Source organism: Pongo abelii, chromosome 3 (assembly GCF_028885655.2).
Source record: "Pongo abelii isolate AG06213 chromosome 3, NHGRI_mPonAbe1-v2.0_pri, whole genome shotgun sequence".
In the NCBI taxonomy this organism is placed as follows: Eukaryota; Metazoa; Chordata; class Mammalia; order Primates; family Hominidae; genus Pongo; species Pongo abelii.
Genome location: NC_071988.2, coordinates 140,472,646 through 140,499,300, shown reverse-complemented (window position 1 = coordinate 140,499,300; position 26,655 = coordinate 140,472,646). Strand labels below are relative to the sequence as shown.

The 26,655-nt window shown below is 40.0% G+C and overlaps 1 protein-coding gene across 8 annotated transcripts in view; it reads left to right on the top strand.

The window, feature by feature from the left end:
* Positions 1-26,655, top strand: part of SEC24D (SEC24 homolog D, COPII coat complex component) — a 114,387-nt gene that overhangs the window by 7,615 nt on the left and 80,117 nt on the right. For 4 of the 8 annotated variants that reach the window (XR_008524699.2, XM_054554398.1, XM_024245893.3 and 1 more), the window contains exons 3-7: positions 6,342-6,471; positions 13,571-13,719; positions 15,262-15,537; positions 15,833-15,960; positions 25,000-25,111. Coding sequence is in view for 6 of the 8 variants with exons in the window: in XM_054554398.1 (XP_054410373.1) it covers positions 6,342-6,471; positions 13,571-13,719; positions 15,262-15,537; positions 15,833-15,960; positions 25,000-25,111 (795 nt within the window). In the remaining 2 variants the exon portion in view is untranslated. Of the gene's footprint in view, positions 1-6,341; positions 6,472-13,570; positions 13,720-15,261; positions 15,538-15,829; positions 15,961-24,999; positions 25,112-26,655 lie in introns of all 8 variants that reach the window. The other 4 variants (XR_008524698.2, XM_054554396.1, XM_024245891.3 and 1 more) reach the window with 1 other exon arrangement.

Here is a 26,655-nt window from a genome sequence, read left to right as displayed (position 1 = left end):
GTACAGAGTGAGACTCTCTCAAACAAACAAGCAAAAAAACCTCTCCCTCCTTTTTATCTCCTCCAATGTAATTGGTCTCCCAAATCTTTTTGGAGTGATTGTAAACAGCTTTCCTACCTGCTTTCTCCTTTCCATTCTCCTGTCACTCTTTTTGTTCAATCCATCCATCTCTTACATGGATTACTAAAATGATCTTGTAACTATTAACCCTCTCTCCAATACTGCCTTTTTCCAAACCATCAACTCCTGAGCCAGAGGGATTTTTTTATACCATGCAAATCTAATTTGAATTCTCCTTTTGTATTCTAATACTTTTTCAGGCCTCTATACTGTTTGCCATACTGTGTTATAATAGATGTTCCTATAGTAGATGTTCCCGGAGCAGAGAAGGCACTCATGGCTGTTTAAAAAAAAAAAAAAAATTTAATTGGCAAATAAAAAATTATATATACATATATATTATGTACAACATATTGTTTTGAAATATGTATACACTGTGGAATGGTTAAATTGAGCTAATTATAAATGTTTATTCAATGAAGTGAATGACAAACTGTAGCACTCATTAGCAAAACACTGGTATTTACCAGTATTTAATTAAATTAAATTAATTTATTTATTTGAGACAGGGTTTTGCACTGTTGCCTAGCTTCCAAGTAGCTGGTAGAGATGAGATCTCCCTTTGTTTCCCAGGCTGGTCTTGAACTCCTCAGCTCAAGTGATTCTCTCACCTTGGCCTCGCAAAGTGCTGAGATTATAGGCGTTAGCCTCGGCACCTGGCCTTACCAGTGTTTTTAAAAGCTGTCTTTGTTGGATTAAATCCTTCATGCTTTAATTTAAACTGCTTTCTCCTTACTTAATGGATATTAAATATCAGGTGAATAACCAGGCTATTATACTCTCTGCAAATATATCTTTCTATGCATATTATGGTGTTTTGGTTTAATTATTTAAGACTTTCACTAAATTACTCCAGCTCTTATATCTCTGATTATATTCTGCTGAATAACCTTCGATACCTTAATCTTCAGTCTTCCCGTGTCTTCTTGTCTAGCCTTTTAGTGACCCTTTTATTGGTCTCCTGACAGACACAAGCAAACTTGTTGTGGTTCTCTGAAGTATCTATTCCACTGTAGATCTGGCCAGTGCTAACTCTTGCTTTGTGTTGCTCACATTATCATATCTCCATTTATGCTTATTCATTGTGTTTTTGTAAAGCTAGTGCTGTATACTAACACTTTTTTTTGTTTTGAGACGGAGTGTCGCTCTTATTACCCAGGCTGGAGTGCAAATGGCACGATCTCAGCTCACTGCAACCTCCGCCTCCCAGGTTCAAGCGATTTTCCTGCCTCAGCCTCCCAAGTAGCTGGGATTACAGGCATGTGCCACCACACCCGGCTAATTTTGTATTTTTAGTAGAGACGGGGTTTCTCTGTGTTGGTCAGGCTGGTCCCAAACTCCCGACCTCAGGTAATCCACCCGCCTCGGCCTCCCAAAGTGCTGGGATTATAGGTGTGAGCCACCGCGCCTGGCCCCTAACACTTTTTTTTTTTTAAAGAGACAAGGTCTTGCTCTGTTACTCAGGCTGGATTGCAGTGATGAAATTATAGCTCACTGCAGCCTTGAACTCCTGGGCTCAAATGATCCTCCTGCCTCAGCTTCCCAAGTGGCTATGATTATAGGTGTGCCCACCATGCCCAGCTAATTTTAAAATTTTTTGTAGAGATGGGGTCTCACTATGTTGCCCAGTTCTGTCTTGATCTCCTGGCCTCAAGCCATCCTCCTGCCTTGGCCTCCCAAAGTGCTGAAATTACAAACATGAGCCACTGCACCCAGCCACAAATTTAACAATTTATTTGACAAACAAAATAATTGTGGTAATATAACACTTAATAAAATAAGCCTAATCTCAGTCCTCATAGTATTTACTTAGCTAGTGAGAAATGCACTAAAAAAATTAACAATGACAATTTTGGGGGGAAGTACTATTGTAAAGGAAGTAGAGGGTGGTATGGAAGCACGTGTCAGGGGCACCTAAACAAGACTTAGGGTGGAAGGGCTCCTTCCCGGAGAGAATGCCCTGAAACATGAATGAGAATTGGCCAGGTCAGGAAGCAGTTTGCTGGGATTGGAAGGCGGTACTTTTCAGGACTTGCAAGACATTTGGCATGGCTGGGGAGTAGCATGGGAACGGTGAGAGATGCCACTGGCAGGGGAATGTGGGATCATTTTAAGGAATTTAGACTTTATTGTAAGGGCAGTAGAGTACCACTGAAGTGATTTAATCTGGGAAGGGTCACAATCCAATGTATACACATTTTAGAAAGCTACATAGCACATTACTAAGTGTGGAGAAGGAATTACAGCTGGGCATACTGCTCTCTGCAGCAGGGTTTTTCAACTTCAGCACTATTGACATTTGGGGCCAACTAATTCTTTGTTGGGGGAGGGTAACAGAGTGCCATCCTGTGCATTGTGGTATATTTAGTAGCATCTTTGGTCTCTATCCACTGGATGCCAGCAGTACCTCCCCCAACCTTCTGGGAGTTGTGGCAACCAAAAATGTCCCAAACATTGCCAGATGTCCTATTTTAGGGGCAAAATTGCCCTTGCTTGAGGACACTGGTCTGGAGACTGAGAGTTAAGAAGTATTAATGTAAGGCCGGGCGCGGTGGCTCACACCTCTAATCCCAGCACTTTGGGAGGCTGAGATGGGCAGATCACGAGGTCAGGAGATCAAGACCATCCTGGCTAACATGGCGAAACGCCATCTCTACTAAAAATACAAATAAATTAGCTGGGCATAGTGGCAGGCGCCTGTGGTCCCAGCTACTCGGCAGGCTGAGGCAGGAGAATGGCGTGAACCTGGGAGGTGGAGCTTGCAGTGAGCCAAGATTGCACCATTGCACTCCAGCCTGGGCAACTGAGCGAGATTCTGTCTCAAAAAAAAAAAAAAAAAAAAAAGTATTAATATCCTGAAACTAGAACAGGGGCTGTGGGATGGTGATAGGGCTCCTAATAGTGAGCTTATATAGGTGCATCAAGCACGGTGCTTTAGGGACCATAGTCATTACACTTCTACCCATATAATAGGAAGTTTATCTTTGTTTATTTTAGATAAACATTTTTCCCCCCAACAAATGGCTTTTAATTTTGGTTTTAGTTTGTCAGGTCCAAGACCAAATTCAAGGCATGCTATTCTGTGATGTGGTTTGGTCAGTGTTCCTTTGCTGATAACAGTCCCCTTTAGTGGAAAGGGATTTGTTAAAGGGTATCAGGAAGCAAACAAAACATTAGAAAAAGGCAGAGAACCAGACTTGGGAGTATGTGGTCCATGAAGATGAACATTCCCATGCAGGACCATTCCACCAGAAGTCACCACCTTTCTCTCCCAGGAGAATCATCTCTGCCACCAGGCTGGCCAGAGTCTCCCAGAGGTGTGCTGCTTTGCTGAATTTAGAGCATATGGCAAAACAAATAGTAAGGCAGTCTAGGAATTTTCACTTTTCCACCTCAAGACCATATATTAATATTAATAGAAAAGCAAGTCAGAAAGAGATTGGAATTGTTGAGTTTACTGGTCTATGGTATCTGCCACTGTATGAGAGACCAACTTGTGATCTTAGATTTTTTTTGGTGGGGGGTGTCTAAGAACAGTTCATTCTCATTGCACGGTGTTCCTTTCCTGTTAAAATTCTCATACTGCTCTATAAAGAACCTGATTCTGTTTGTGTTTGAGTACTTTTGAAAATGCCAATAACATGGCTGGGGGAAGACTATGACTTTGCAGATATCAGTGATACTGACTTCCCTTTGCCCTGGGGGTGGAGTGCAAGTGACACATAGGACTTTGCAGTCTGACCCCAGCCAACCTGGACAGCTTCCACTCTGGCTACTTTCCCTCCCAGCTTCTCCACACCAAGCCTTTCCCCTGTCCTGATCGTGCCATCCTCTCTCATGTCTTTGCTCAAGCTTTGCTTTCTAACTGGAATCCCTTATCCTGTCTTCTATATGAAGAAAACTCCTGCTTGTCCTTCAAGATTCAGCTCAAGCAGTCCTCCTCCTTTGAACTCTTCTCAATTCCCCCAGGAGGAGTTAGGTAGTCTCTGCATATTGTGACAGTCATCACAAGACATTGTAATGATTTGTTTACATGGTTGTCTCTTCTCTCAAATGGCTCAAAGGCATCTTAAATTTATGTTGAATAATAATGAGAATGATTTGAGAATGCCACAGAATGATTTGAATCACTGCCATAGAGTTGATTCCCGAACAAAAGGGAGAGCACAGTAATATTGATGTATAAAGTTCTGCTTGCATATATCAGAGCTTTTTTTTTTAATTCTCTAGACATGTCTATAGGGGTTTTCATGAAAATTGCTGCTATCCTACTTATTTTTTTTTAAAGGGGGAATAGTTTTGGAGAGCCGTGAGGCAAATTTAAAAAAAGAAAAAAAAGGAAAAAAAAAAGACCAAAAAAAAAAAGAATATTTTTGACTTCTCGTAGTGCATGTAATTATTTAACTTGAAAATATATTAATGCTACTATTGTGAATTGCCTACTTTTGTCCAAAATAATGTTTTTAAAATGAAAATATAAATGTGCTTGTAATTATGGTACATATGCTTTGTTAGAATAAAAATGCTTAAGAAAGGAGAGCAGGGGCTATGGCCAGGGAAGATGAAACAGCTGTTTTAAAAACTGTCATATCCATTGGTTCATTTAATTCTCAGAACAATCCCTGGAGCTAGGGAATATTATTGCCATGACATGGGATTACAAGTTGAAGCTCTGAAAAATATAGTATCTTATCGGAGTCACAAATTCAAACTTGTCTGTGACTGCAAGTCTCATGTTTTTCTAACTTTGCTGGGTTTGGGGTTTAGAACTTTGTATTAAAATGTAGTGCTATAAGGATAATATTTATTGAAAATAGTGGTATATGAATTTGCTAAGTAAAACTATGTAGAATTAATATAAAAATGTCCTCAGTTTAAGGAGTCCTATTTTAAGAGAGGAAACCTTGTAAAAGTTTCAATATTATTCATGAAGACCGGCACTTCACTAGGTACCTGTCATTTTAGATTACGCAAACATCTGAAAGCATTCTCTCGAAAGCAATTATGATGACAATATAAGAAACTCTTCCTGGGTGACTACACATCATCAGTCAATTCCTTTCTATCTGAGGGAATAAACTTTCTGGAGGAATATAACAGAATAAAGGAAATGTTAATATGAAATACCATGACGAAGTCAAAAGGAGGAGTGCACAGCAGGCAGCTAGGTGGTCATCGATGACCTTGCCAGAGAGCAGGGTATGGTCAAAAGTAAATCGAATGAGCAAAAACAAGCAAGTGGAGACAGCAGATAGAAGAACTGAAGTTTTTCTCTTTTTTTCCTTTCTCTTTTGTTCTTTCTAGAAGCTAGAAGAGGTCTCAGGTAATCTAGCCTAAGCCTTTCATTTTACAGGAATAAAACTGAGGTCCCTAAAGATAAGCTTCTTGCCCAGGGTCATACAACTAATAAGTAACCATGTGGGGCCTTGAACTACTCTAACCCAAGCCCAGTGATTTCTCTCCTCTACTGCAATTTCTCAAGAAGAAAAGAGAGAAATGTCTGAAGACAGTTCCAAAGAGAAATCTTTAAAGGTCTCTATTTAAGAAGAGCTGCTAATAAATGAAAACACAGACATTCCCAGAAGCATCCATGAATTGCATGTGGTCCCATATTTTGTCTGAGCAAGCATGATGAATCTGACTCTGAGTGAGCAGTCCCCCAGCTGTTTATCATCCAGCTATTTAGGATCCCGGAAAGATTTTTAAGCTCTGAAGGAAGTGCTCAGGATTTTTAGAAAGATAGACCCTACTCCCCATCTGCTTTTGTTGTGCTGTAATTGAAAGGCATTTCTAGTGTTCTCCCCCATGTCCCGTTTAGTTACAGTTAGAATGCTTTACCATGACCCTTCCTGCTTTTTCCAGGTTTATTTTCTGATATCTAACTGCCATTGTTCATTGCGTGTTCTAGTATTCTTTGCGTGGTAATGTACTTTATCAAGGTGCCTCTGTCATATGCAAATTTATTTTTTTCTGTTTTAGTTTCTGTTTAGTGATAAAATGATTCCCTTCTTTTCTACTCTTTCATCATTATGATAGTCAAATACTCATGCCAGAGCCTGGTATTGACAGGTCTGTAGGTGATGGTTAAGCTTGAAAGAGATTTTGTTCTAATCCATTTGTTTCCCTCCTCCTCCACCTAGTTTTCATTTTTAACCTAATGACTTTGCCTCATCTCTCTTTGTACTTTAATACACTTCTAAATTCATGCCCCTCTCTTGCAGGTATGATGAAGCCAGCAGGGCCTTTGGGGGCCACTGCCACTGGGGGAATGTTGCCTCCGGGTCCTCCACCTCCAGGACCCCATCAGTTTGGTCAGAATGGAGCTCATGCCACTGGTCACCCTCCCCAAAGGTGAGCTAGGTAGATTCCAACCTTCGTTTGTATATTCTCCTAAAATGATTTCAGAAATACCTTCTAAGCTTGTATGTTTATTGGTTGAAAGTTTGACGTTTTGATAATGTTACACCCCTGAAAGAATCTGTTAGATAACTGCCCTAGGAAACAAAGCAATAAGTAAAGTTATGGCTGGGCATGATGGTTCACGGCTTTAATCCCAGCACTTTGAGAGGTCGAGTTGGGCAGATGGCTTGAGCCCCGGAGTTTGAGACCAGGCTAGGCAACATAGTGAGACCCCGTGTCTAGAAAAATAGAAAAAATTAGCCGGCCTGGCGGTGCACATTTGTAGTCCTAGCTACTGGAGAGGCTGAGGTGGGAGGATCCTTTAAGTCCGGGAAGTCAAGGCTGCAGTGAGCTATGATTGTGCCATTGCACTCCAGCCTGGGCAACACAGTGAGACCCTGCCTCAAAAAAAAAAAAGCAAGAAAAGTTATGAGGAAAAAGACAGTATTAGTAGGTATTTAAAAATGTATCAAAAATTACTTGTGTCAATACCATACATGTTAGTTTTGAGTTATATTCAGTTTATTTTAGAATTTTATATCAATTTTAATTCCTTTAGATGCCCATGGCCTTTATTCTTGAATAAAACTTTAAATCATTCTATTTTCTTGGATCCTTCACAGAACTGAGCTCGGTGCCAATGGGTGCTTAATAAATATTTTAAAATTAAATCAGATTGTCGCCAATGGTTCTGTGAGCTTGATGTGGAAGGCACACAGATGCCAGTGAGGGATTCTCAAAAGGCAGAGCTGTAGTAAAAACAACACAGGAAATAAATCTTGTGTTTGTGTTTATAATAAATTGAGGAAGGGAAAAGTTGGAAGCAGGCCTGGAGAAGCCAAGATGTATGAAATATTTAGAGCCTGCAGCCCACTAGGGACTGATCCCTAGGAAAGAAGCCAGCATCACACCTTCCCTGTTAGAAATCCCATTATTGTTTATCCGGTGAGGTGTAGCTGCTGAGAACCTGTGCCAAGCCAGTGCCAAGCTGCAGGCAGTGTTTGCTTTGGAGTTTCTTCAAGGATTACCCAGAGGCTTCATTTCTCAGGTTCCTTCCCAGGTAGCAAGGTTTGGGGGTGGGAAGGCGTGGGCAGTACCCCCTAGATATGACTTTAGACCCTCCTAATAGTGAAGCCTTTTAGTCATGGCCTTTCACGAAACCTATAGTCCTCCATAATAGGAAAACTGCCTCTGGGATTTTTTAAAGTCGTCAGGTTAATTCTCCTACAGGGCATTTGTGAGCTTGGCACTTGCTGGCTCTTGTTTGTCATGATAACATGACATTTGCCGGTTGAAATGGTAGCTATGGGATGCAGAGGGTAGGTCATTAAGTGTGATTGTGATTTAAGCTTGGAGCAAGAAGTCAAAGGGTCTTACTCGGGACCTGATCCTACTGCCCTGAGTCTCAAAAGAGTGATAGAAAGGCAAGAGATGAAAAGCAAAAAGACAGAGAACCAAAATGACTCTTCTGGTTCAAGCAGTTTACTAACTGTAGACACTGGTGAAGTTCTTTGGCCATGCCTGTCCTCATTTTCACTAGTAAAATGAGAATATAGAATTCTCAGTCCGGAAGTAAAAGGGAGAAGATCTGGAAAAATTCATTGTTGCTGGGTGTGGTGGCTCACAGACTGACTTGTAAAATGAGAATATAGAATTCTCAGTCCAGAAGTAAAGGGGAGAAGACCTAGAAAAATTCATGGTTGCAAGGTGTGGTGGCTCACATCTGTAATCCCAACACTTGGGGAGGCTGACACGAGAGGATCACCTGGGCCCAGGAGTTCGAGACAGCCTGGGCAACATGATGAGACCCCATCTCTACAAAAAAAATAAAAAATTAGCCAAGCATGGTGGCATGCACCTGTGGTCCCAGCTACTTTGGAGGCTGAGGTGGGAGGATTGCTTGAGCCCAGAATGTCAAGGCTGCAGTGAGCTGTGTTCATGCTATTATATTCCAGCCTGGGAGACAGGGAGACTCTGTCTCAAGGCAAAAAAAAAAAAAAAAAAAAAAAAAAAAATTATTGTTGTAAACTTCCAGGCATCTCAGATATTTTTTTTTAAAGAAAGAAATGCAAAGATTGAACAACTGGTTTCAAGTTTAGAAGAATGTTTTGGTCACTGGTATTAGCTTGGAATTGATTGATCTTTTTGGTTTATTGCCATTTATTTCACTTGATCAGGTTGCTTAGGAGTGAGTAAACCATGGACTTTACCATCAAGCAGGCCCTAACTTTGTGATTGTGAGCCCAGCACAGGGTCTGGCCCAGTGAAGAGCAGAGGACTCTAGAGTCAGGACATGTTTGCTAATCTTGGCCCAGACAATTACTAGCTAGATAAGTTACCTAACCTCTGTGTGCCTCGGTTTGCTCATGACGATTTTAACAATAATATGTGGTTGTGAAGATTTTAATGATTAATACATGCAGAGTACCTTACACAGTGCACTAGGCCCATGGACTCAACACCTTAGCATTTGTCAGTATAATTTCCATTGGATCTGAAAAGTCCACTGTTTATAGCTTGTCTGTCCTTAGAGCTCAATCTAGTTACTCGTGCCAGCTCAGGAATCTCTTGATAGGTTAAAGAATCTGCTTTTGTGGTGATTCCTAGGGAAGTACTGACAGATTTTACTCCCTCTCTTCTACTGTTCACTTGCTACAACTTGCATACTGGATTGAAGGTTAGAATTGGGGTTAAAAAGTGAAAAAGTCAGGGAAAAGTATAGTATTTCAGGCTGAGCCTTCCTGGTTACCATGCTGCCTTGCCCTCATGGGACATGGTTCTGCGAATGTAGCACAATGCAAGGGTAAAGTGCACTGTGATTGTGCAGGTGAATCATACCAGTCTGATGACAGAGGCTGTCAAAGAGCATAGATGGCATATGACTTTTCTTTGTGGATTCTAGCATTTTATCTGTGTCATTTGTACTTAGTATACCAAAGAAATATTTTAATTTTACTGTGTCTAAATTATCAAATAAAAACAAGATATAAATAAGTTACTATGTTGATTTGAATTTAACATGTAAAATTTTTATCTTTAAAATACTGCTATTTTAAATATGTTTTATAAAATTTAAAAATCATACCTAGTTATTTGTCTTTTTGATTTGACTGAGGAAGAATAAATGTCTTAAACTTGCAAGCAGTGCTAAAGTTATCTACATAGAGTTACTACTGAGTAGGATATTAAATAAAATCTGCAACCTAAGAATCAGTGTTTTTAATTATAAAATAAAAATTCAATCAATTTTAAGTGATGTATTCTGATGAAGAAACAGTGAATTTGAGGGAACAGTGGACCCATCTTCCCAAATTGAAGCTGATATGTGTGAATCTACTAAGAAACTGATTTCAGCAAAAGTTGAAGGAAGGAGCAATAAAAATAAGAGAAGTAGTTGTTTTTTCTTCAATTTTATTTAGTGTGGAGAACGATGCTAGGATTTGGTGGAACTTTCATTTTTTCTCTATGGGCTAGGTATTCAAAATTCTGATTTTGTTTAAATCAAATCTTGAAAAATTTGGCATCTGAATTCCACATACAAACTTCAGCATACATCTCATTTCTTGAGCAATTTATTGCAAACTTGAAAATGGGGAGTGTTTGAAGTTGAACAGGCCACAGAAAACTGAGTCAACTCTGCAGAGGATTAGGATTAAATTGAGGCTAAATTTTCATGTTTTATTAATCATCTGGCAGTAATTCTTTATTGAATTCTTTTTTATGGTGAATCTGCCCTTCTCTGACATTCAGTGAAATGTAAATTAAAATATATACTTGACATTCAATGAAACCATAAATTAAAATATATAATTGAATGTTTTTCAGTCCAGAGCCATGTTGAATAAAGGCAGTCAACATGAGAAACATTTATTTAACTCTGTATGGTTCTTAATTTTAACATTATATTTATAGCAAAAAAAAAAAAGGGATCGCTCCATTTCACTTGCTCTTTTTCAGAATTTGAAAGCTGAGAGCTACAGAGATTAAGTGGCTTACCTATAGTTACACACCAGGTTTCTACACTAGGGCAGAAGGACCTGGATTCCCACCTCAGCTTTGTACAACATGCTGTGTGACTTTGAATAAAGTAATGAAATTTTAAAATATTGGCTGGGTGCGGTGGCTCATGCCTGTAATCCCAGCACTTTGGGAGGCCAAGGCGGGCGGATCACGAGGTCAAGAGATTGAGACCATCCTGGCCAACATGGTGAAACCCTGTCTCTACTAAAAATACAAAAATTAGCTGGGCGTGGTGGTGCGTACCTGTAATCCCAGCTACTCGGGAGGCTGAGGTAAGAGAATCACTTGAACCCGGGAGGTGGAGGTTGCAGTGAGCCAAGATCTTGCCATTGCACTCCAGCCTGGGCAACAAGAGCGAAACTCCATCTCAAAAAAAAAAAAAAAAAAAAAAATTAAACTAATTTGTATGTTTAAGATGTTCTTTCATTTCTTCCCTCATTTATGTGAGGGGTTTTTTAGCCATTTAATACTATTCTATTTATTTTAAAATTGATAATAATTGCTTTTAAAAACCAAATCTATTTAAGACTTACCATATTTAAGTTGGTGAGAAAGAAATAATTTATTTGTGAATTTCTGAAACCTAACTCCTGGGATATATGTTAGGCACTGAATCATAAGTAGGCATTTATGGGTTGAAAGTAATAACTGATGGTTATATAGTCTCTCATTCTCTACTTTAAATCCTTAACCTTTGTTAAGTTAAAAAAAATACTTGAAGCTGCTTGTGTTATAACTCCTGTTTGAAATATATTTTGTCCTACCTGTATTGTAAAAACAAAAAATAATTCACAGAATTGTATATTTAAAAGTATTAACATTTATGAAACACCTTTGAAAACGTTTTGGGGGCTTTTTTCTCCGTATAAATGCAACATCCCCAGTTTCTGCTTATCAAATCCAACGTCTGTAACCATACCTCATTGCATCCATGAATGTATTCTATAGTACATGTATATTCTGCCTGTGTGTATCTGCAAGCTCCGCCTCCCAGGTTCACGCCATTCTCCTGCCTCAGGCTCCCAAGTAGCTGGGACTACAGGCGCCTGCCACCACGCCCGGCTAATTTTTTGTATTTTTAGTAGAGACAGGGTTTCACCGTGTTAGCCAGGATGGTCTCGATCCCCTGACCTCGTGATCCACCCTCCTCAGCCTCCCAAAGTGCTGGGATTACAAGCATGAGCCACCACGCCCCGCCGACAAAGTTTTTTTAAAAGACGAAAAAATATTATTTCTTAAAAAGAAGAAATGTTTTCATCTTAGGAAACAATGGATTTACAAAACAGACCTTTAATGTAATTCTTGAAATCATTTTTTAGTATCACAACATATTTTAAATGGGTCACGCAAGACTAGAATTATATTTTTTGTGCTTGTGTTTCACCAGTATCATTAATTGATTAGAGATATAAAGAAAACTTTTACTGTGAAAAGTTAATGTTTGTATTTTCTATCTTTTATTCATTTTCTTCCAAAAAGTATTTAAGTCAAAGGGTGCTTAGCCTAACTGTGTTGGGCTTTTTGAAAAATTTGACAGGAGAGAAATTGGATAGTTTTGTTTAACAATATTTTTGGGTTACAATGTTATTCATTCCATTATTTCTAGCCAATTTTCTGCTATAGGATAGCTTGTACTTGTGCGTACAATGGAAAGAATGGAAAGAGCATTTTCTTTTTTTTTTTCTTGCAACATGTATTTTATTAGGCAGCCTTTTCTGTATCATTACAGAAGAGTCCTAAATTATAAAGTCAATTTCGGCTACCGATAAAACATAGACTCTGCAGAAATAAGCTGTTCAGAGGTATGAGCGGAAAAGAGCATTTTCATCACTCACCTGTTTATCTCAAAGTGTGAGATATTATTCTGCAAATATGCTTAATGTCATGCACTCAGAGTAATGGTTGGAAGGTTAATTTTGTTTTGTTTATAATAATTATTCAATTTAAACATATAGAGAAAAATGACAAGATAAAATTAGTGTGATGCTTTGAAAAGTGCACTCACTGAAGACCTGGAAAAACGCTGGTCCTAGTGTTGTCACAAATAAATTGTGGGACTTCAGGCAAGCACTGGCTTCCCTCAGGCTCTGCTCCTAACCTCTCAATGGCAGTAGGGGGCAGAAGGCAAGACATGGGCCGTGGGGAAATAGTTTCCAGTTTTCAGATAGAGACATTGAAATCAGAGTATACCATTTGGGAAAACTTAATTTAAAATTTAAAATTCATAAGAATTTATAATGTGACTCTCAGGCAGGCTTTAATCGCATTTGGCAGATTAACCGTGCTAGGTACATTGTCCAGATAGTGGCCATTGTTTAATGCAGAACAAGACAAAATAAACGTCTAATAAGTTCAAGCTAAATCAAAGGTAAAGCATGATGTAATTTTTAGATTTTTTTTTTTTCTCTTTGGGACAGGGTCTGGCTCTGTTGCCCAGGCTAGAGTGCAGTGGCACAGTCTCAGCTCACTGTAGCCTTGACCTCCTGGGCTCAAGTGATCCTCTTACTTCAACCGCCCAAGTAGCATCACCACTCCTGGCCAATTTTTTATTTTATTTTGTTTTATTTTTTGTAGAGACAGGGTCTCACTATGTTGCCCAGGGTGGTCTTGAATTCCTGGGCTCAAGTTGTCCTCCCACCTCAGCCTCCCAAAGTGCTAGGATTATAGGCATGAGCCGCTGCTCCTGGCTGTATTGTTTTCTTGATTTTCATTCTATTGATGATTAACTTTAGTATAGATAAGGCTCTGGTTGGCTCAGTTTCCCAAATTGATTTCCAGAACTGGTTTTATGCTCACATTAGGATTTTTTTTTCTGTCTTGGCATGTTCAGCATGTGAGCATAAATATAAGATGATGCTACATGATCATATTGAGTTCATGTCGAGCTTAATTAAAGATTTAGTATATAATATCAGTCATTTTCCTAGGCCTACTAGACAGGCTTATTTAATTTTACAAGCTATTAACATTATTGTACGCCATTTGCTTGAGACGCTGTGATATTGTTTAACATCCTGTTTTCCTCTCTCAGATTTCCAGGCCCTCCACCTGTCAACAATGTGGCATCCTCATATGCACCATACCAACCCTCTGCACAATCTTCTTATCCAGGTCCTATATCCACTTCATCTGTCACCCAGCTGGGCAGCCAGCTCAGTGCTATGCAAATCAACAGCTATGGTAATAGTTTTATTATTAGTGTTTATTGACTGCCTTGTGTCCTGGTTATTTTTAATGAGAGAGGTTTTCTTCATTTTTAAAATAGATGTAACTAGGGCATACTGTGTTGAAGTAGTATTTGGACATTTTTAATAATAAAGCATCTATCTTATGTATGGCTATAGTTAATTGTTTTCTTGATCATGCTGCCACTTATTTCAAGGTAATTGAAGGACCCTCAGAATACCTTCCATTCAATGATTGAACAATAAAAAAAGACAAAAAATGCTGACTTAACAAATAAACATTAGAATGGTGAAATTATTTTAAATAAATAAGGATAATTTAAACCTTGTATTGTTTGTGATGGGGCCCCCAAATCAGAAATATAGTACTCATTGTTTCACAGTGCATTTTAATTATGTGTTTAGATCATGGAAAGAATGGAAGCTCAGATGTTGTGAGGCAGAAAAGAGAAGAATAGGAGAGGAAAGAGTCACAGTACTGAGATTTACATCAACAGAAATGCTGTATATCCTGTGAGTCATGGAAAGCTCCACTGTAATGACAGCACAGTCGGCCATTTATCTAGATGAGGAATGTTTCCATGTTACTTAAAATTAGTTTTCTGAAGTATCATTAAAATCCCTCTATTTTCTGTCTTTTACTCATTTCAAAATGGATAAGTCTCCAAAGAAGCAACCCAATTTCCCATCATCAGAGAAAGGAAAACATAATCTGGTTTTACAGCTATTTCCAATATGATTGGAGAGCATGTTGGTGGCCCTTCTCTTCTCTCTGGTTATTTCTACCTAATTCTGAAATTTGTTTGGTCAAGTCACGCACAGGATGCAAATAATTTATTGAATGTGCAATTTACCTGAGTAATGCTTGTTATGTAATAGAATTTTTATATGATTTTCTAGATTTGTACCAGATACAGATGCTTTAATTAATGCATATATCATGTAATTACACAACTGAGTTAAAATTTATTCTATGAATTCCCTCACTTAAATTATAAATGTTGCTTTTACCTTTTAAAAATTTTCCAGGCCAGGCGTGGTGGCTCACACCTATAATCCCAGCACTTTGGGATGCCAAGGAGGAAGTATTGCTTGAGCCCAGGAGTTTGAGACCAGCCTGAGCAATATCACAAGACCCCATCTCTACAAAAAAAAAAAAAAAAAAAAAAAAAAATGAACTTGGTGTAGTGGTGTGTGCCTGTAGTCTCAGTTACTTGGGAGGCTGAGGTGGGAGGATCACTGGAGCCCAGGATGTTGAGGCTACAGTGATCCATTATCTTGCCATTGTATTGCCGCCTCAGTGACAGAGCAAGACCCTGTCCTAAAAAAAAAAAAAAAAATCCCAGTTGTATAAAATAGCATTTGTTCTATTTTCTGAATGAAGATTTCACTTTGTGGCAAAAAACCCAAACATATGTTTCTAAGGGTGTCCTCTTGCTTTATGTCAGGAAAACAAACATCTCTGTCATGTACTTTGCAGAAGTCAGAGAGTTGAGAAATGTGGTATTTAAGTGGGCTGGTCTTCTTTCTCACACAGGTTCAGGCATGGCTCCTCCAAGCCAGGGACCCCCTGGCCCTCTGTCAGCCACATCATTGCAGACTCCTCCACGACCTCCACAGCCGTCCATTTTGCAGCCTGGATCTCAAGTTCTTCCACCACCACCCACCACACTCAATGGTCCTGGTGCCTCACCTTTGCCTCTACCAATGTACAGGCCAGATGGGCTCTCTGGGCCTCCTCCTCCAAATGCCCAGTACCAGACCCCACCTCTTCCAGGCCAGACCTTGGGTGCTGGATATCCTCCACAGCAGGGTAAGGCAGACAGGGTGCAGGGGAAGGCTTTGTGTTACCAAGGGGAACCCTTAACTGAAAATCAGCTTTGTTCCTATGTTACTAGGTATCTATCACTTACTTTTAAGAAATGGTAGTTTTTGAAGAGTTTTGGCAAGAGCAAAGAAATGGGGAACCACATTCATACTTGACTCCTTGCCTTTTTTAATAAGATGAAAAATACAACATGCTTGACTGAACAGCATAATATCGTCAACAAGTCTTACATGCTGGATTTGGGATGGTAGTCATTTCTCTTTAAATTTTTTCCAAGCAGCCAACTCTGGTCCCCAGATGGCAAGCGCACAACTCTCTTACCCAGGAGGCTTCCCTGGAGGTCCTGCACAGATGGCTGGTCCTTCACATCCCCAGAAGAAGCTGGATCCTGACTCTATCCCTAGCCCAGTAAGTGATCTTCTCACTCTCACAGTCTCACTCACAAAGGAGCATTCATTTTTCCCAGCAACTCGTCAGTTTGTTAGCATTTATCCTGTTCATTATCATAGAAGTTAGGAGATACTCATCACATAGAGGGAAGACTTCCTTCCTTATATGCATGTATGGGGGAAAGCATGCTAGGGTTATGGGCATACTGAAGGTCTCCATGAAAGAGCAGCCTATGCTGATTTTTTTTTCTTTTTTTTTTGGTGTCATATGAACTTGGCAGTGTCTATAATGTTTACATTGACATATTTTGGCAGTATCTATTGCTATCTAATGAGTAATTGACAGACTATATCCTATAGAAATATGCTATTTTAGATAACTAAAGGATCCTTTTCAATAAGAGAAACCTGTAGAGACTGAAAGTATATTTTACATCTTGCACATTAAAAAAACAAAATTTTTTTAATGTAAAGTTAGAACTAAACTCTTCACTCAAGTGATTTCTTTGGAGGGTTACTCTTTAATAATTTTATCAGTCAAGCTTTGCAAGGCTATTCTGCTTAGCAAACAATCCCCAACTTTGCTTACAACTGTAAAGATGTATTTATCACTCAGTTTACATGTAGGCTGCGGCAGCTGCAGATTGGCTTTAGGCTCTTCTTCATCCATCCTTATCATTCCAGAATCCAGCGTGAAGAGGCAAACACTACTGAGGACATGCTATTTTATGGCAGAGGGAGGAAACAGAGCTGGCCAAAATGTGCAACAGCTCTTAAAGCTTCCACTCATGTTTGGCATGTGTCATAACCACTCATGTGCCCTTGGCTGAAGCAAGTCATAAAACAAAGCCCAGTGTCACTGAGGCAGGGAAGCTGCCAATCTTATGGCATTGGGATGTAAAATCCTTTTGGAATAATAATGAAATTGGCTACAGTTAATTTTGTAGTCTTTGAATAGGTTCTATAAACATAAGTACTTGAAGAAGTTAGAAATAAAGGAGCAGGAAAAGCTACGATATTAGCTAACTTATGCTATGTAACCAACTGCTACAAAACAGTAGCTTAGCACTACTATTTATTAATACTCATGACCCAGTGGGTTCCCAGTTTTGCTAATCTGGGCCAGGCTCATCTGATTTTGGCTGGGCTTGCTCATGCATCTAGGGTCAGCTGGAGGCTTGGCTAGGGTGTGGATGGTTTAGGATAATGTATTAGTTTCCTGTGGCTGCTGTAACAAATTTGTAACAAATTACCACAAATCAGGTGACTTAAAACAACAGAAATATATTCTCTCACAGTTCTGGGGACCAAAAGTCCAAAGTCAATGTGTTGGCAAGTGCTATGGTTTGAACATTTGTCTTCTCCAAAACTCATGTTGAAACTTAATCTCCAATGTGGCAGTGTTGAGAGATGATTGGGTCATAAGGGCTCTGCCCTTGTGAATGGATTAATCCGTTCATGGATTAGTGGGTTAATGGATTAATAGGTTATCATGGGAGTGGAACTGGTGGCCTTATAAGAAGAAGAAAAGAGTACCTGAGCTAGCACGCTCAGCCCCTTTGCCACGTCATGCTCTGTGCCACTTTGGGATTCTGCAGAGTCTCCACCAGAAGAAGGCTGTCACCACATGTGGCCCCTCAACCTGGGACTTCTTAGCCTCCATAACTATAAGAAATAAATGTCTTTTCTTTATAAATTACTGTTTCAGGTGTTATAAGCAATGAAAAATGGACTAAGCAGGGCTGTGCTGCTCCTGAAGGCTGTAGAGGAGAATCTGTTCCTAGGCTCTTTCAGCTTCTGGTGGCTCCAGTTCTTCCTTGGCTGGTGACCATATGACTCCAGTGTCTGCTTCTCTGGTCACATTGAGTCCTCCTTCTGTTCATGTCTTCTTCTCTGGGTGTCTGTCTCAAAATTCCTCTGCCTCTTTCTTATACATGTGATTCCATTCAGGGCCGGGATAAGCTCCTCCTCTCAAGATCCTTAACTTAATAAAATTAGTTTGCCATTTGAGGTAATGAAATGGAAAAGGTTCCCTTGTTCTCCTTGGAGGGCATGCAGTGGGTTTGTGGCTCGCCTCTTCAGTGCTCCAAAGCTCAAATCTCTAGGGGAGGATACAGATGGGCAGGCCGTGGGGCTTCGACTCCCATGGCAGTGTCTAGGGGTGAATGTTTACAGCTGAAGTCCCAGTGGGCGTGTGTTACAGGGTGCTCTTTTAGTCATCTATAGGCGACTTGTATTAACCAGCTCAATTAGACCCCTTCCTTATCACAAGGACAGAGGGATTTCTGTATCCCAGGTTTTTGCCTTGATGTGCTGGAAGAATTGGATCACACATGGGCTTGGAGAATGAGTGCAAGGTTTTATTGAGTAGAAGTAGCTCTCAGCAGGTGGGGGAGCCAGAGGGAGATGGTTTTCCTCTGGAGTCTCACCACTCAGTGGCCCTGGCTCTCCTCCGACTGCCCCGGCCAAACTCTGCCTCTTCCCATGTCTGTCAGTGTGCTCTTCCACTGGCGTTACCCCTCCCCGTCCTCTCGCCATCCAGCTGCTTGCATCTTTATCCGCTGATGTGCTCCTCTCCACGTCTGGCTGCCTGTGTGTCTGCCCACTAGGAACTCGGGTTTTTATAGGCCCAGGATGGGGGCATGGCGGGCTAGGGTGGTTTTGGAAAATGCAACATTTGGGCACGGAAGCAGGAGTGCCTGTCCTCACCTAGGTCCGTGGGGGTAGAGCCCTAACCAGGGACCCACCTTTCTCTACCCAGCACTTCCCTGCCCCGCTCCCGTATCAGTAATATTCACAGATTTCAGAGATTAGGACATGGACGTATCTTTCTGAGGGCCACCACTCTGCCCATCATAGATAGTGTCATTTGTGTGTCTTGTGTTTGGTACCCATCTGTTGATGAGGAATGACCAGGCCACATTGTCAAGTAGGGTATACTGGGTTTGTTCATTGGGTGGCCGACATCCAAAAGGGAAGACAGGAGTGTGTGTGGCCTTTTGAGGCTTAGGCCTGGAACTGGCACATCGCTACTTCTGCTACATTTTCTTGGCCAAAGCAAGTCACAAGACTGCCTCAGATTCAAAAACGGACTTTGCCTCTTGATGGGAGGAGGCGCAAGGCAACATTGAAAAGAGCATTGATACAGGGAAGTGTAGATAATTTGGGCTATTTTTGTAATCTGTCACTTATTCTATATTTATTTGAATTTAAAGTTGAAGATTTGTAATACTGTCTACTGCTATAACATGTTAGAAATTAAATTTTGACAATTCTTCGTGCCTTTATTGAGAATCATATTGCCAGTCATTACTTTTATGGCTTAAAAGAAAGAAGGAGGGAGAAATATTTTAAGTAATGGTTTTACTTCATTATGGGGACTGAATGGGAAAGTTAGGACAGCAGGCTGGAGACCCAGGGAAGAGTTGATATTGCAGCTCGAGTCCAAAGGCATCTGCAAGCAGAATTTTCCTCTTTCTCAGGGAACCTTTTTCTCCTAAGGCCGTCCACTGATTAGATTAAGCCCACCCACATTATGGAAAGTAATCTGCTTTACTCAAAGCCTGCCTGTTTAAATGTTAATTAGATCTTAAAAAATACTTTTAAAATACCTTCACAGCCCCATCTAGACTTAGACTAATGTTTGTCCCAAAAATGGCCTAGCCAAGTTGACACATAAAATTAACTGTCACATCCCCTTTCTCTTGCATCATCTGCACTTCTTTGAAAATGAACTCAAATTTTTCTGCGTCCAGATCATTCTCGTCAGAATATAAATATCCTATGATGCCTCCCATCATTAATAAAAGAAGCTTTCCTTGGCCTCTCCCCAAACCTGGATTCAGCTTCCACCCATCTCTTGGCTTTCTTTTAAAGCAAGAAATCTCCCAAAGAGTTGCCTATATCTGCTGTTTTCAGTTCATCTCCTCGCACTCTCTCCTGATCCTATTCCAGTTTAGATTTCATCACCACAACCCCACAATACTGTGCTAGTCCAATTACCAATGACTTCCTGTTACCAAATCTAATGGTCAATTCTCAGCTGTCATGTGATTTGACATCAGCAGCAATTGGACACATCTGTTTACTCCGTTCTCCTTGAAATGAAACTTCTACATTTTGCTTCTGGGATTCCACCCATTTGCTTATATCTCTGCCTACCCCACTGGAGGCTGTGTCTCCTTTGTTAATGTCTCCTCATCTCTCTGAGCACCCAGTGTTAGAAATGTCCTAAGGCTTAGTCTTTGGACCTTTCCAAAGACTTAGTCTTAGTCTTTCGACCTTTCCTTTCTCCATTGGCATTTACTCCCTGGATAACACTTCTCAAAATGTGATCGCAGGACAGCACCATCAGCATCATCTGGGAGCTTATTAAAAATTCATGTTCTCAGACCTCAGCCCAAACCTACAGAATCAGAATCTCTAAGGGTAAGGCCCTGGAATCTGTGTTTCAACAAGCTCTTCAGATGATTCCTAGGCACATTAAAGTGTGCAAAGCACCACTCTAGGTAATTCCATCTATTTTCGTGGCTTTGAATGAGAATGCAGATATTCCTAGTAAAGACCTTTTCCCTGAAATCCAGATCCAATTCCATTCTTCTAGCTCCTCAGGCCAAAAACCTGGGAATCATCTCTGATTCTTCCTTTCTTGCACATCTCATATTTAGTTCTTTAGCTAATTCTCTTGGTCCTACCTTGTCTATTCATCCTGTTCCAAGCCTCTACTATCTACCTACCTAGGTTTTTATAAGAGCCTCCTAATTGGTCTCCCTGCCCTTTCAGTCTGCACAGAGCAGCCAGAGTCATCCATTCAAATTCTAAGTCAGATCATGTCATGGCTACGGAAACCAATACTCTAAAAACCAAAGTTCTTACAATAGTCTGCAGGACCCTACATTATTTGCCACCCCTGGCTCCCCTATACCCCCTCTCACACACACACTCACACACACAGCTACCTCTGACCTGGTCTCTTACCACTCTTCTCCACCCCCTTTGACCAGCAACACCAGCCTCTTTGTTGTTCCTTGGCAGGCCAAGCATGGCCCTGCCTCAAGGCCTTTGCCTTTATTCTGCTTAGTTAGATGCTCTTCCCCTAGATGTATGCAGGGCACGGCTCGTGTCCTCATTTCCTTAATGTCCTCATTGCTCATCCTCAGTCTCCCTGGCACCCCATCCATACCACTCCATATCCACAGCACTGAATTACTGCCTGATGTTGGGTGTGTTATTTGTACATTTGTTTACTTATTGCCTGTCTTCCACACAAGAATGTCCACTCCATGATGGTTTTGTTCACTGCTGTGTCTCTAACACTTAGAACAGAGCCTGATACATAGTATATGTCCACATATTCCTTGAATGAGTGAATGAATGAATGGGCAACAAAAGCAAGAAGGAGTAGATGCTGTGAGTCATCCAGGACCCCTGTAATACATACAGACAAATCAGTCCAGTATTTATTTTTATCTTAAAACTAATGAAATAGCGATGGTCAGATGGAGCCTGTTTGTGTTCCTATTACCAAAGGAACATACTTTTGCTAACAAAATAAATTTTTCCTTCTGGAAAGAAAGATATAAAGTCACATTTACTAAGCTTCTGCTGTACCCCAGTCCTGAGCGAGGTGCTTATTAAAACCCTTTTGGTGGTGGTTTTAAACAAATTTTGAAAGTAAGGAAATGTATCATCATCAAAATTCTTCCTCCCTCCTTTCCTGTGTCCATAAGAGGATTATTCAGAAGTTGGGTGCTTTCTATAGGCCGGGTGCGGTGGCTCACACCTGTAATCCCAGCACTTTGGGAGGCTGAGGTGGGCGGATCGAGACCATCCTGGCTAACATGGTGAAACCCCGTCTCTACTAAAAATACAAAAAATAGCCGGGCATGGTGGCGCATGCCTGTAGTCCCAGCTACTCGGGAGGCTGAGGCAGGAGAATGACATGAACCTGGGAGGCAGAGCTTGCAGTAAGCTGAGATCGTGCCACTGCACTCCAGCCTGGGCGACAGAGCAAGACTCCATCTCAAAAAAAAAAAAAAAAAAAAAAAAAGAAGTTAAGTGCTTTCTACTCCACTTTATCTTACCGCTCCAAAATTCACATGATCCTGCTAAGCAGCCTTTCTTGCATGGCACACACATCTTCTTGTTTTTCCCTTATCCTTGTTCATTTATCTCAAGATAGTCACTTTCTTTTTTTCTCTTTTCCAATTCTGTTTTATGAACCCAGAATGCTCCACTCACAGCAGATAAATATGATCGTAATTCTAGCAGCACATCTTCTGAAGGAAAAATAAATCTATACCTTTTGAAGTAGTTTTGGAATTATCAAGGATCACTGTCATTAAATCTAAACCCTTCAAATACCGAGTCACAGTCAAAATTGCTATAGAAGCTTCTTTATCTCTAAGCCTGTTTTTCAAGAACATGCATTTGAAGTAAATAAAAAAGGTATAGTATTTTTTAGCAATTATCAGAACGACTTTAATCTCCCATTCTTTTCTCTGTAGTATTCCATCCAAGATGTGAATTAATTTAGAAATGTAATTACTACTGATAACACTGTTTCTTTGGAGGCAGGGCTTTGTAAATTGCAAATGGATAATTTAAAAATAAACTTTTTGGAAATACAGTCTATTGAAGACTATATTCAATATGTTCTGTATACTATGCACACTAATACATTATCATGGCTTTCACCTCCCTTTCATATTTGACTCTTTGTTGGTTGAAATGATTGCAATAAATATTGATAATATAAAAATGACTCTAAGCCAGGTGCAGTGGTTCATGCCTGTAATCCCAGCACTTTTGGTGGCTAAGGTAGGAGGAAAGCTTGAGCCCAAGAATTTGAGACAAGCCTGGTCAGCAAAGTTAGACCCCATCTCTACAAAAAATTTAAAAATTAACTGGGCATAGTGGTGCACACCTGTAGTCCCAGTTACTTGGGAGGCTGAGGCAAGAGAATGGCTTGAGCCCAGGAGATTGAGGCTGCAGTGAGCCCTCTTTACACCACTGCACTCCAGCCTGGGCATCAGAGCAAGACCCTGTCTCAAAAAAATAAAAAACAACTCTATTTTTAATGAATCCGATTAACCTTGTGGTCAAAATACAGAATATAATTACAGTGTTTCGATTTCTCTGCCTTTTGTCTCTGCTCATGGTAGCTTTACTCTTATCTGTGTCTGACAGCAGTTATGTTTGGAGCCATTTTATATTTTAATCTAATAACAATTCACATCCTATGAAATTAGGAGGGAAGACCTGTAGACTTAAAGGCAGGCTAAATCTTTCATCAACATTTCATAAAAACAATGTTGTCAGTACCAGCTGGGGGCTGGATTGGATGGAATGGGAGGGAAGAGTAGAGAAAGCAACATTTCAGAGTTTGGCAGAAGGCAATTTTCATATTGTTGATGGTTTTAAGAATATTAAAAACTGCACCCTTGGTGCAGTTTGGAAACACTATTCCAGTCTGGACATACTTCCTGTTTCTCCATTTTTTTTTTCCTCTTCTTACACCGTCTCTATTTTTTTTCCTTTTATTCCTCCTTGTTTCTCTTATGAAGAAAGAAGTGAGGGAAGGGAGAAGAGAAAGAGGAACATAATTATTAGGATTCTTTCTTGTTCTCTTTTTAACTCCATACTACTAGATTTTGCTCATAATTTTCACCCCTATACAACTAGAACAGAAAGATATTTTGTATCTCTTATATTCTTCATCAATAACAATTGTTTTTAGTAGAGAAATATCAGATGTTTCCACATTAGATGACAGAACTTAAGAGACTTTTGCTGCTGTTGACTTCTCTACAGTGGGCACAAACCACATGGGATTGCTTTATACCATTTGTGTCTTACCTCTCAAGGAACCAGGGGTGCAGTTGGGGAAACTTGAAAAGCAAATTGAAGATCAAAAGACATTTGAGGAGAAAGTTAAGGTTTTTGTAGGTTGTATATTATAAATCATTTCTTCTGAGATAATTTTTAGCCTTTTGGAAGTTTCTTTTATTTGAAAAAGCATTTTCCTTATTTATTTATTTTGAGATAGGCTCTTGCTCTGTTGCCCAGGCTGGAATGCAGTGTCATGATCATAGCTTATTGCAGCCTTGAACTCCTGAGCTTAAGCAATCCTCCTACCTCAGCCTCCAGAGTAGCTGGGACTACAGTCAGGCGCCACCATGCCTGGCTAATTTTTTAAACCTTTTTAGTAAAGATGAGGCCTCGCTCTGTTGCCCAGGCTATTCTTGAACTCCTGAGCTGAAGTGGTCCTCCCGCCTTGGACTCCCAAAGTGCTGGGATTACAGACATGAGCCATTGTGCCAGGCCAGTATTTCTTTTAAATAGTTGTTTTCAATTTCTTTTCTTACCAGATTTTTTTTTTTTAAGAAAATGCTGGCCAGGTGCTGTGGCTCACACCTGTAACACCAACACTTTGAGAGGCCAAGGCAGGAGGATTGCTTGCACCCAAGAGTTTGAGACCAGCCTGGGCAACATAGGGAGAGGAGACCCTGTCTCTACAAAAAGATGAAGAAAAAGAAAATTAGCCAGGTGTGGTGGCACCCATCTGTGGTCCCAGCTACTCGGAATGGCTTGAGTCAAGGAGGTGAAGGCTGCAGAGCTGTGATTGCACCACAGCACTCCAGCCTTGGTGACAGAGTGAGACCCCGTTTCAAAAAATGAAAAAAAAAGAAAAAAGAAAGAAAATGCTTATCTATGTTCTAATAAACAAGTTAGATAAAAATAAAGTTCTCTGAAGGGTCACGTCAGATTTGAAGCTAAAGAATTACAAAATAGAATTGGAAACTACTATTCTAAAATTGTAACCATTTTAACTGAAGACACGGTAGGTATTTCCATGACAATTTGATCTGAAATGAACAGAAAGGATTTAGAAAATGCCAGTTTGTGTGAGTGTGTGAGACTGTGTGTGCGTCTCTGTGTGTGTGAATATTGAGAGGGAGGGGAAAAGGAGGGAGGAGAGAGCAAGGGTACTCTCTAAATGGAATGTTGGGAAGAACTGGAACCTACTTTAACGGGCTCTTGATGTCTTATTTATCAGATCCAGGTGATCGAGAATGATAGAGCCAGCAGAGGAGGACAAGTTTATGCCACCAACACCAGAGGCCAGATCCCTCCCCTGGTCACTACAGATTGCATGATACAAGACCAAGGTATTTGTTTTTAATTATGCCATTTATTAAGGTTTTAAAATTTCTCACCATTTTTAAAGCAAATACACTGACACCCTTCAATAATGCTCTTAATAATGGAAAACCCCATTATAGCTGATAATGAATCAGTCCTCCGTTAATCCCTCAAGTACCAAGAGGATGCTATCAACTGAATTTTATTCTGTGCGTATGGAAGTCTGGAGAGTTTCCAGTGAAGTACAGAGCAATATATCTGCTTAAAACAATTATTTATTTTAATTTATGGGTTTAAATTAGTTTATACCCTACTTTGGTTTAATTTATTCAGTATGTTGGAAAGCTGGCACGAGCAGAGCAGTGAGGAATTAGACTGTTTGAGATGTCAGCAGACCTGGTTCTAGCCCCAACAATATTTTCTAAGCAGATCTTTTTAACATTTTGGGTTCTGTTTTCCCACATTTAAACTGGGAAGAGGAGAAGCTGAGCTGCATCTCTACTGTTCCATACCTCTCAGCTCAAGAATATATTACCCTATTGTTTATGACAAGTTAAGAATGTAGCCCGATGAAATCTGATGTCCGAGATTCTGAATATACCATTTTAATGGATCGTGTACTCAACCCTAGAAGCATAACATCAGTATACAAACAAGCATTTTGTCTCATCCCAGAGCTGTTGAGCTAGCCAAATTCTAGTTGGGGATCCTCTCTCTATCCTCTGTGCCGCCTTCAGAGCTAACCTTATAGAGTGGGTAGCACAGTGAGGTAGAAAGAGACTTGATTGGGAGAATTCAGACTCCACTCCTTACTGCCCAAGTGAGCTTTGTCCATTTCACCTCTCTCCCAACCTCAGCATCACCCTCAGTAATACGTGGAGACTAAGACCGGCTCTGCAGAGCCAGTGTAAGAATTAGAGGTGACTGTGTGCGTGAGTCTTTGTATGTGTGTGTGTGTGTATGCACGCACACACATAAGTATGCTTATATGTGTATAGAGGGCTCAATACACAGAAGGGTTTCATGTAAATTATAGGTGTTGTAGATATTAATATTAAAACAATTCAGATGACTTCATTTATTATTCTAAAAATAATTTTTCCTTCTCGGCCTTTTGGCTAAGATCAAGTGTAAAAATAATTTGTTTCTTCCTCATTACTTACAGAACTCATTCCAACTAGTTAGATGAGTTCATATTTGTAAAGGATTTAGGGCTTGGTAGATAATAAGTTGAGGTATATGAAATTGTTGATTTTTTTTTCTATCACTGTGACCTATAAAAGGTGGCAATTTCATTTCAACCTAATGATAAGTGTTATATAAGTGTTTTAATATCTATTTATTTAATATTTAGAATAAATATAAAACAATATTTGGGGCTTTTTTCAACCTAAAGAATATTCCTAACCAGCCTCATCTCCCACCTGTTTCTTGCTTTACAACTGCCTTCATATACCAAGCTCATCCTCTTTCTCCTCATGCCTCTGATTCTCACATTGTACTATTTTCTCTGCAACAGTCTGAGGATGGTTTTTTGTTGTATCCTTAAAAATTCACCTGGTATCTAGAA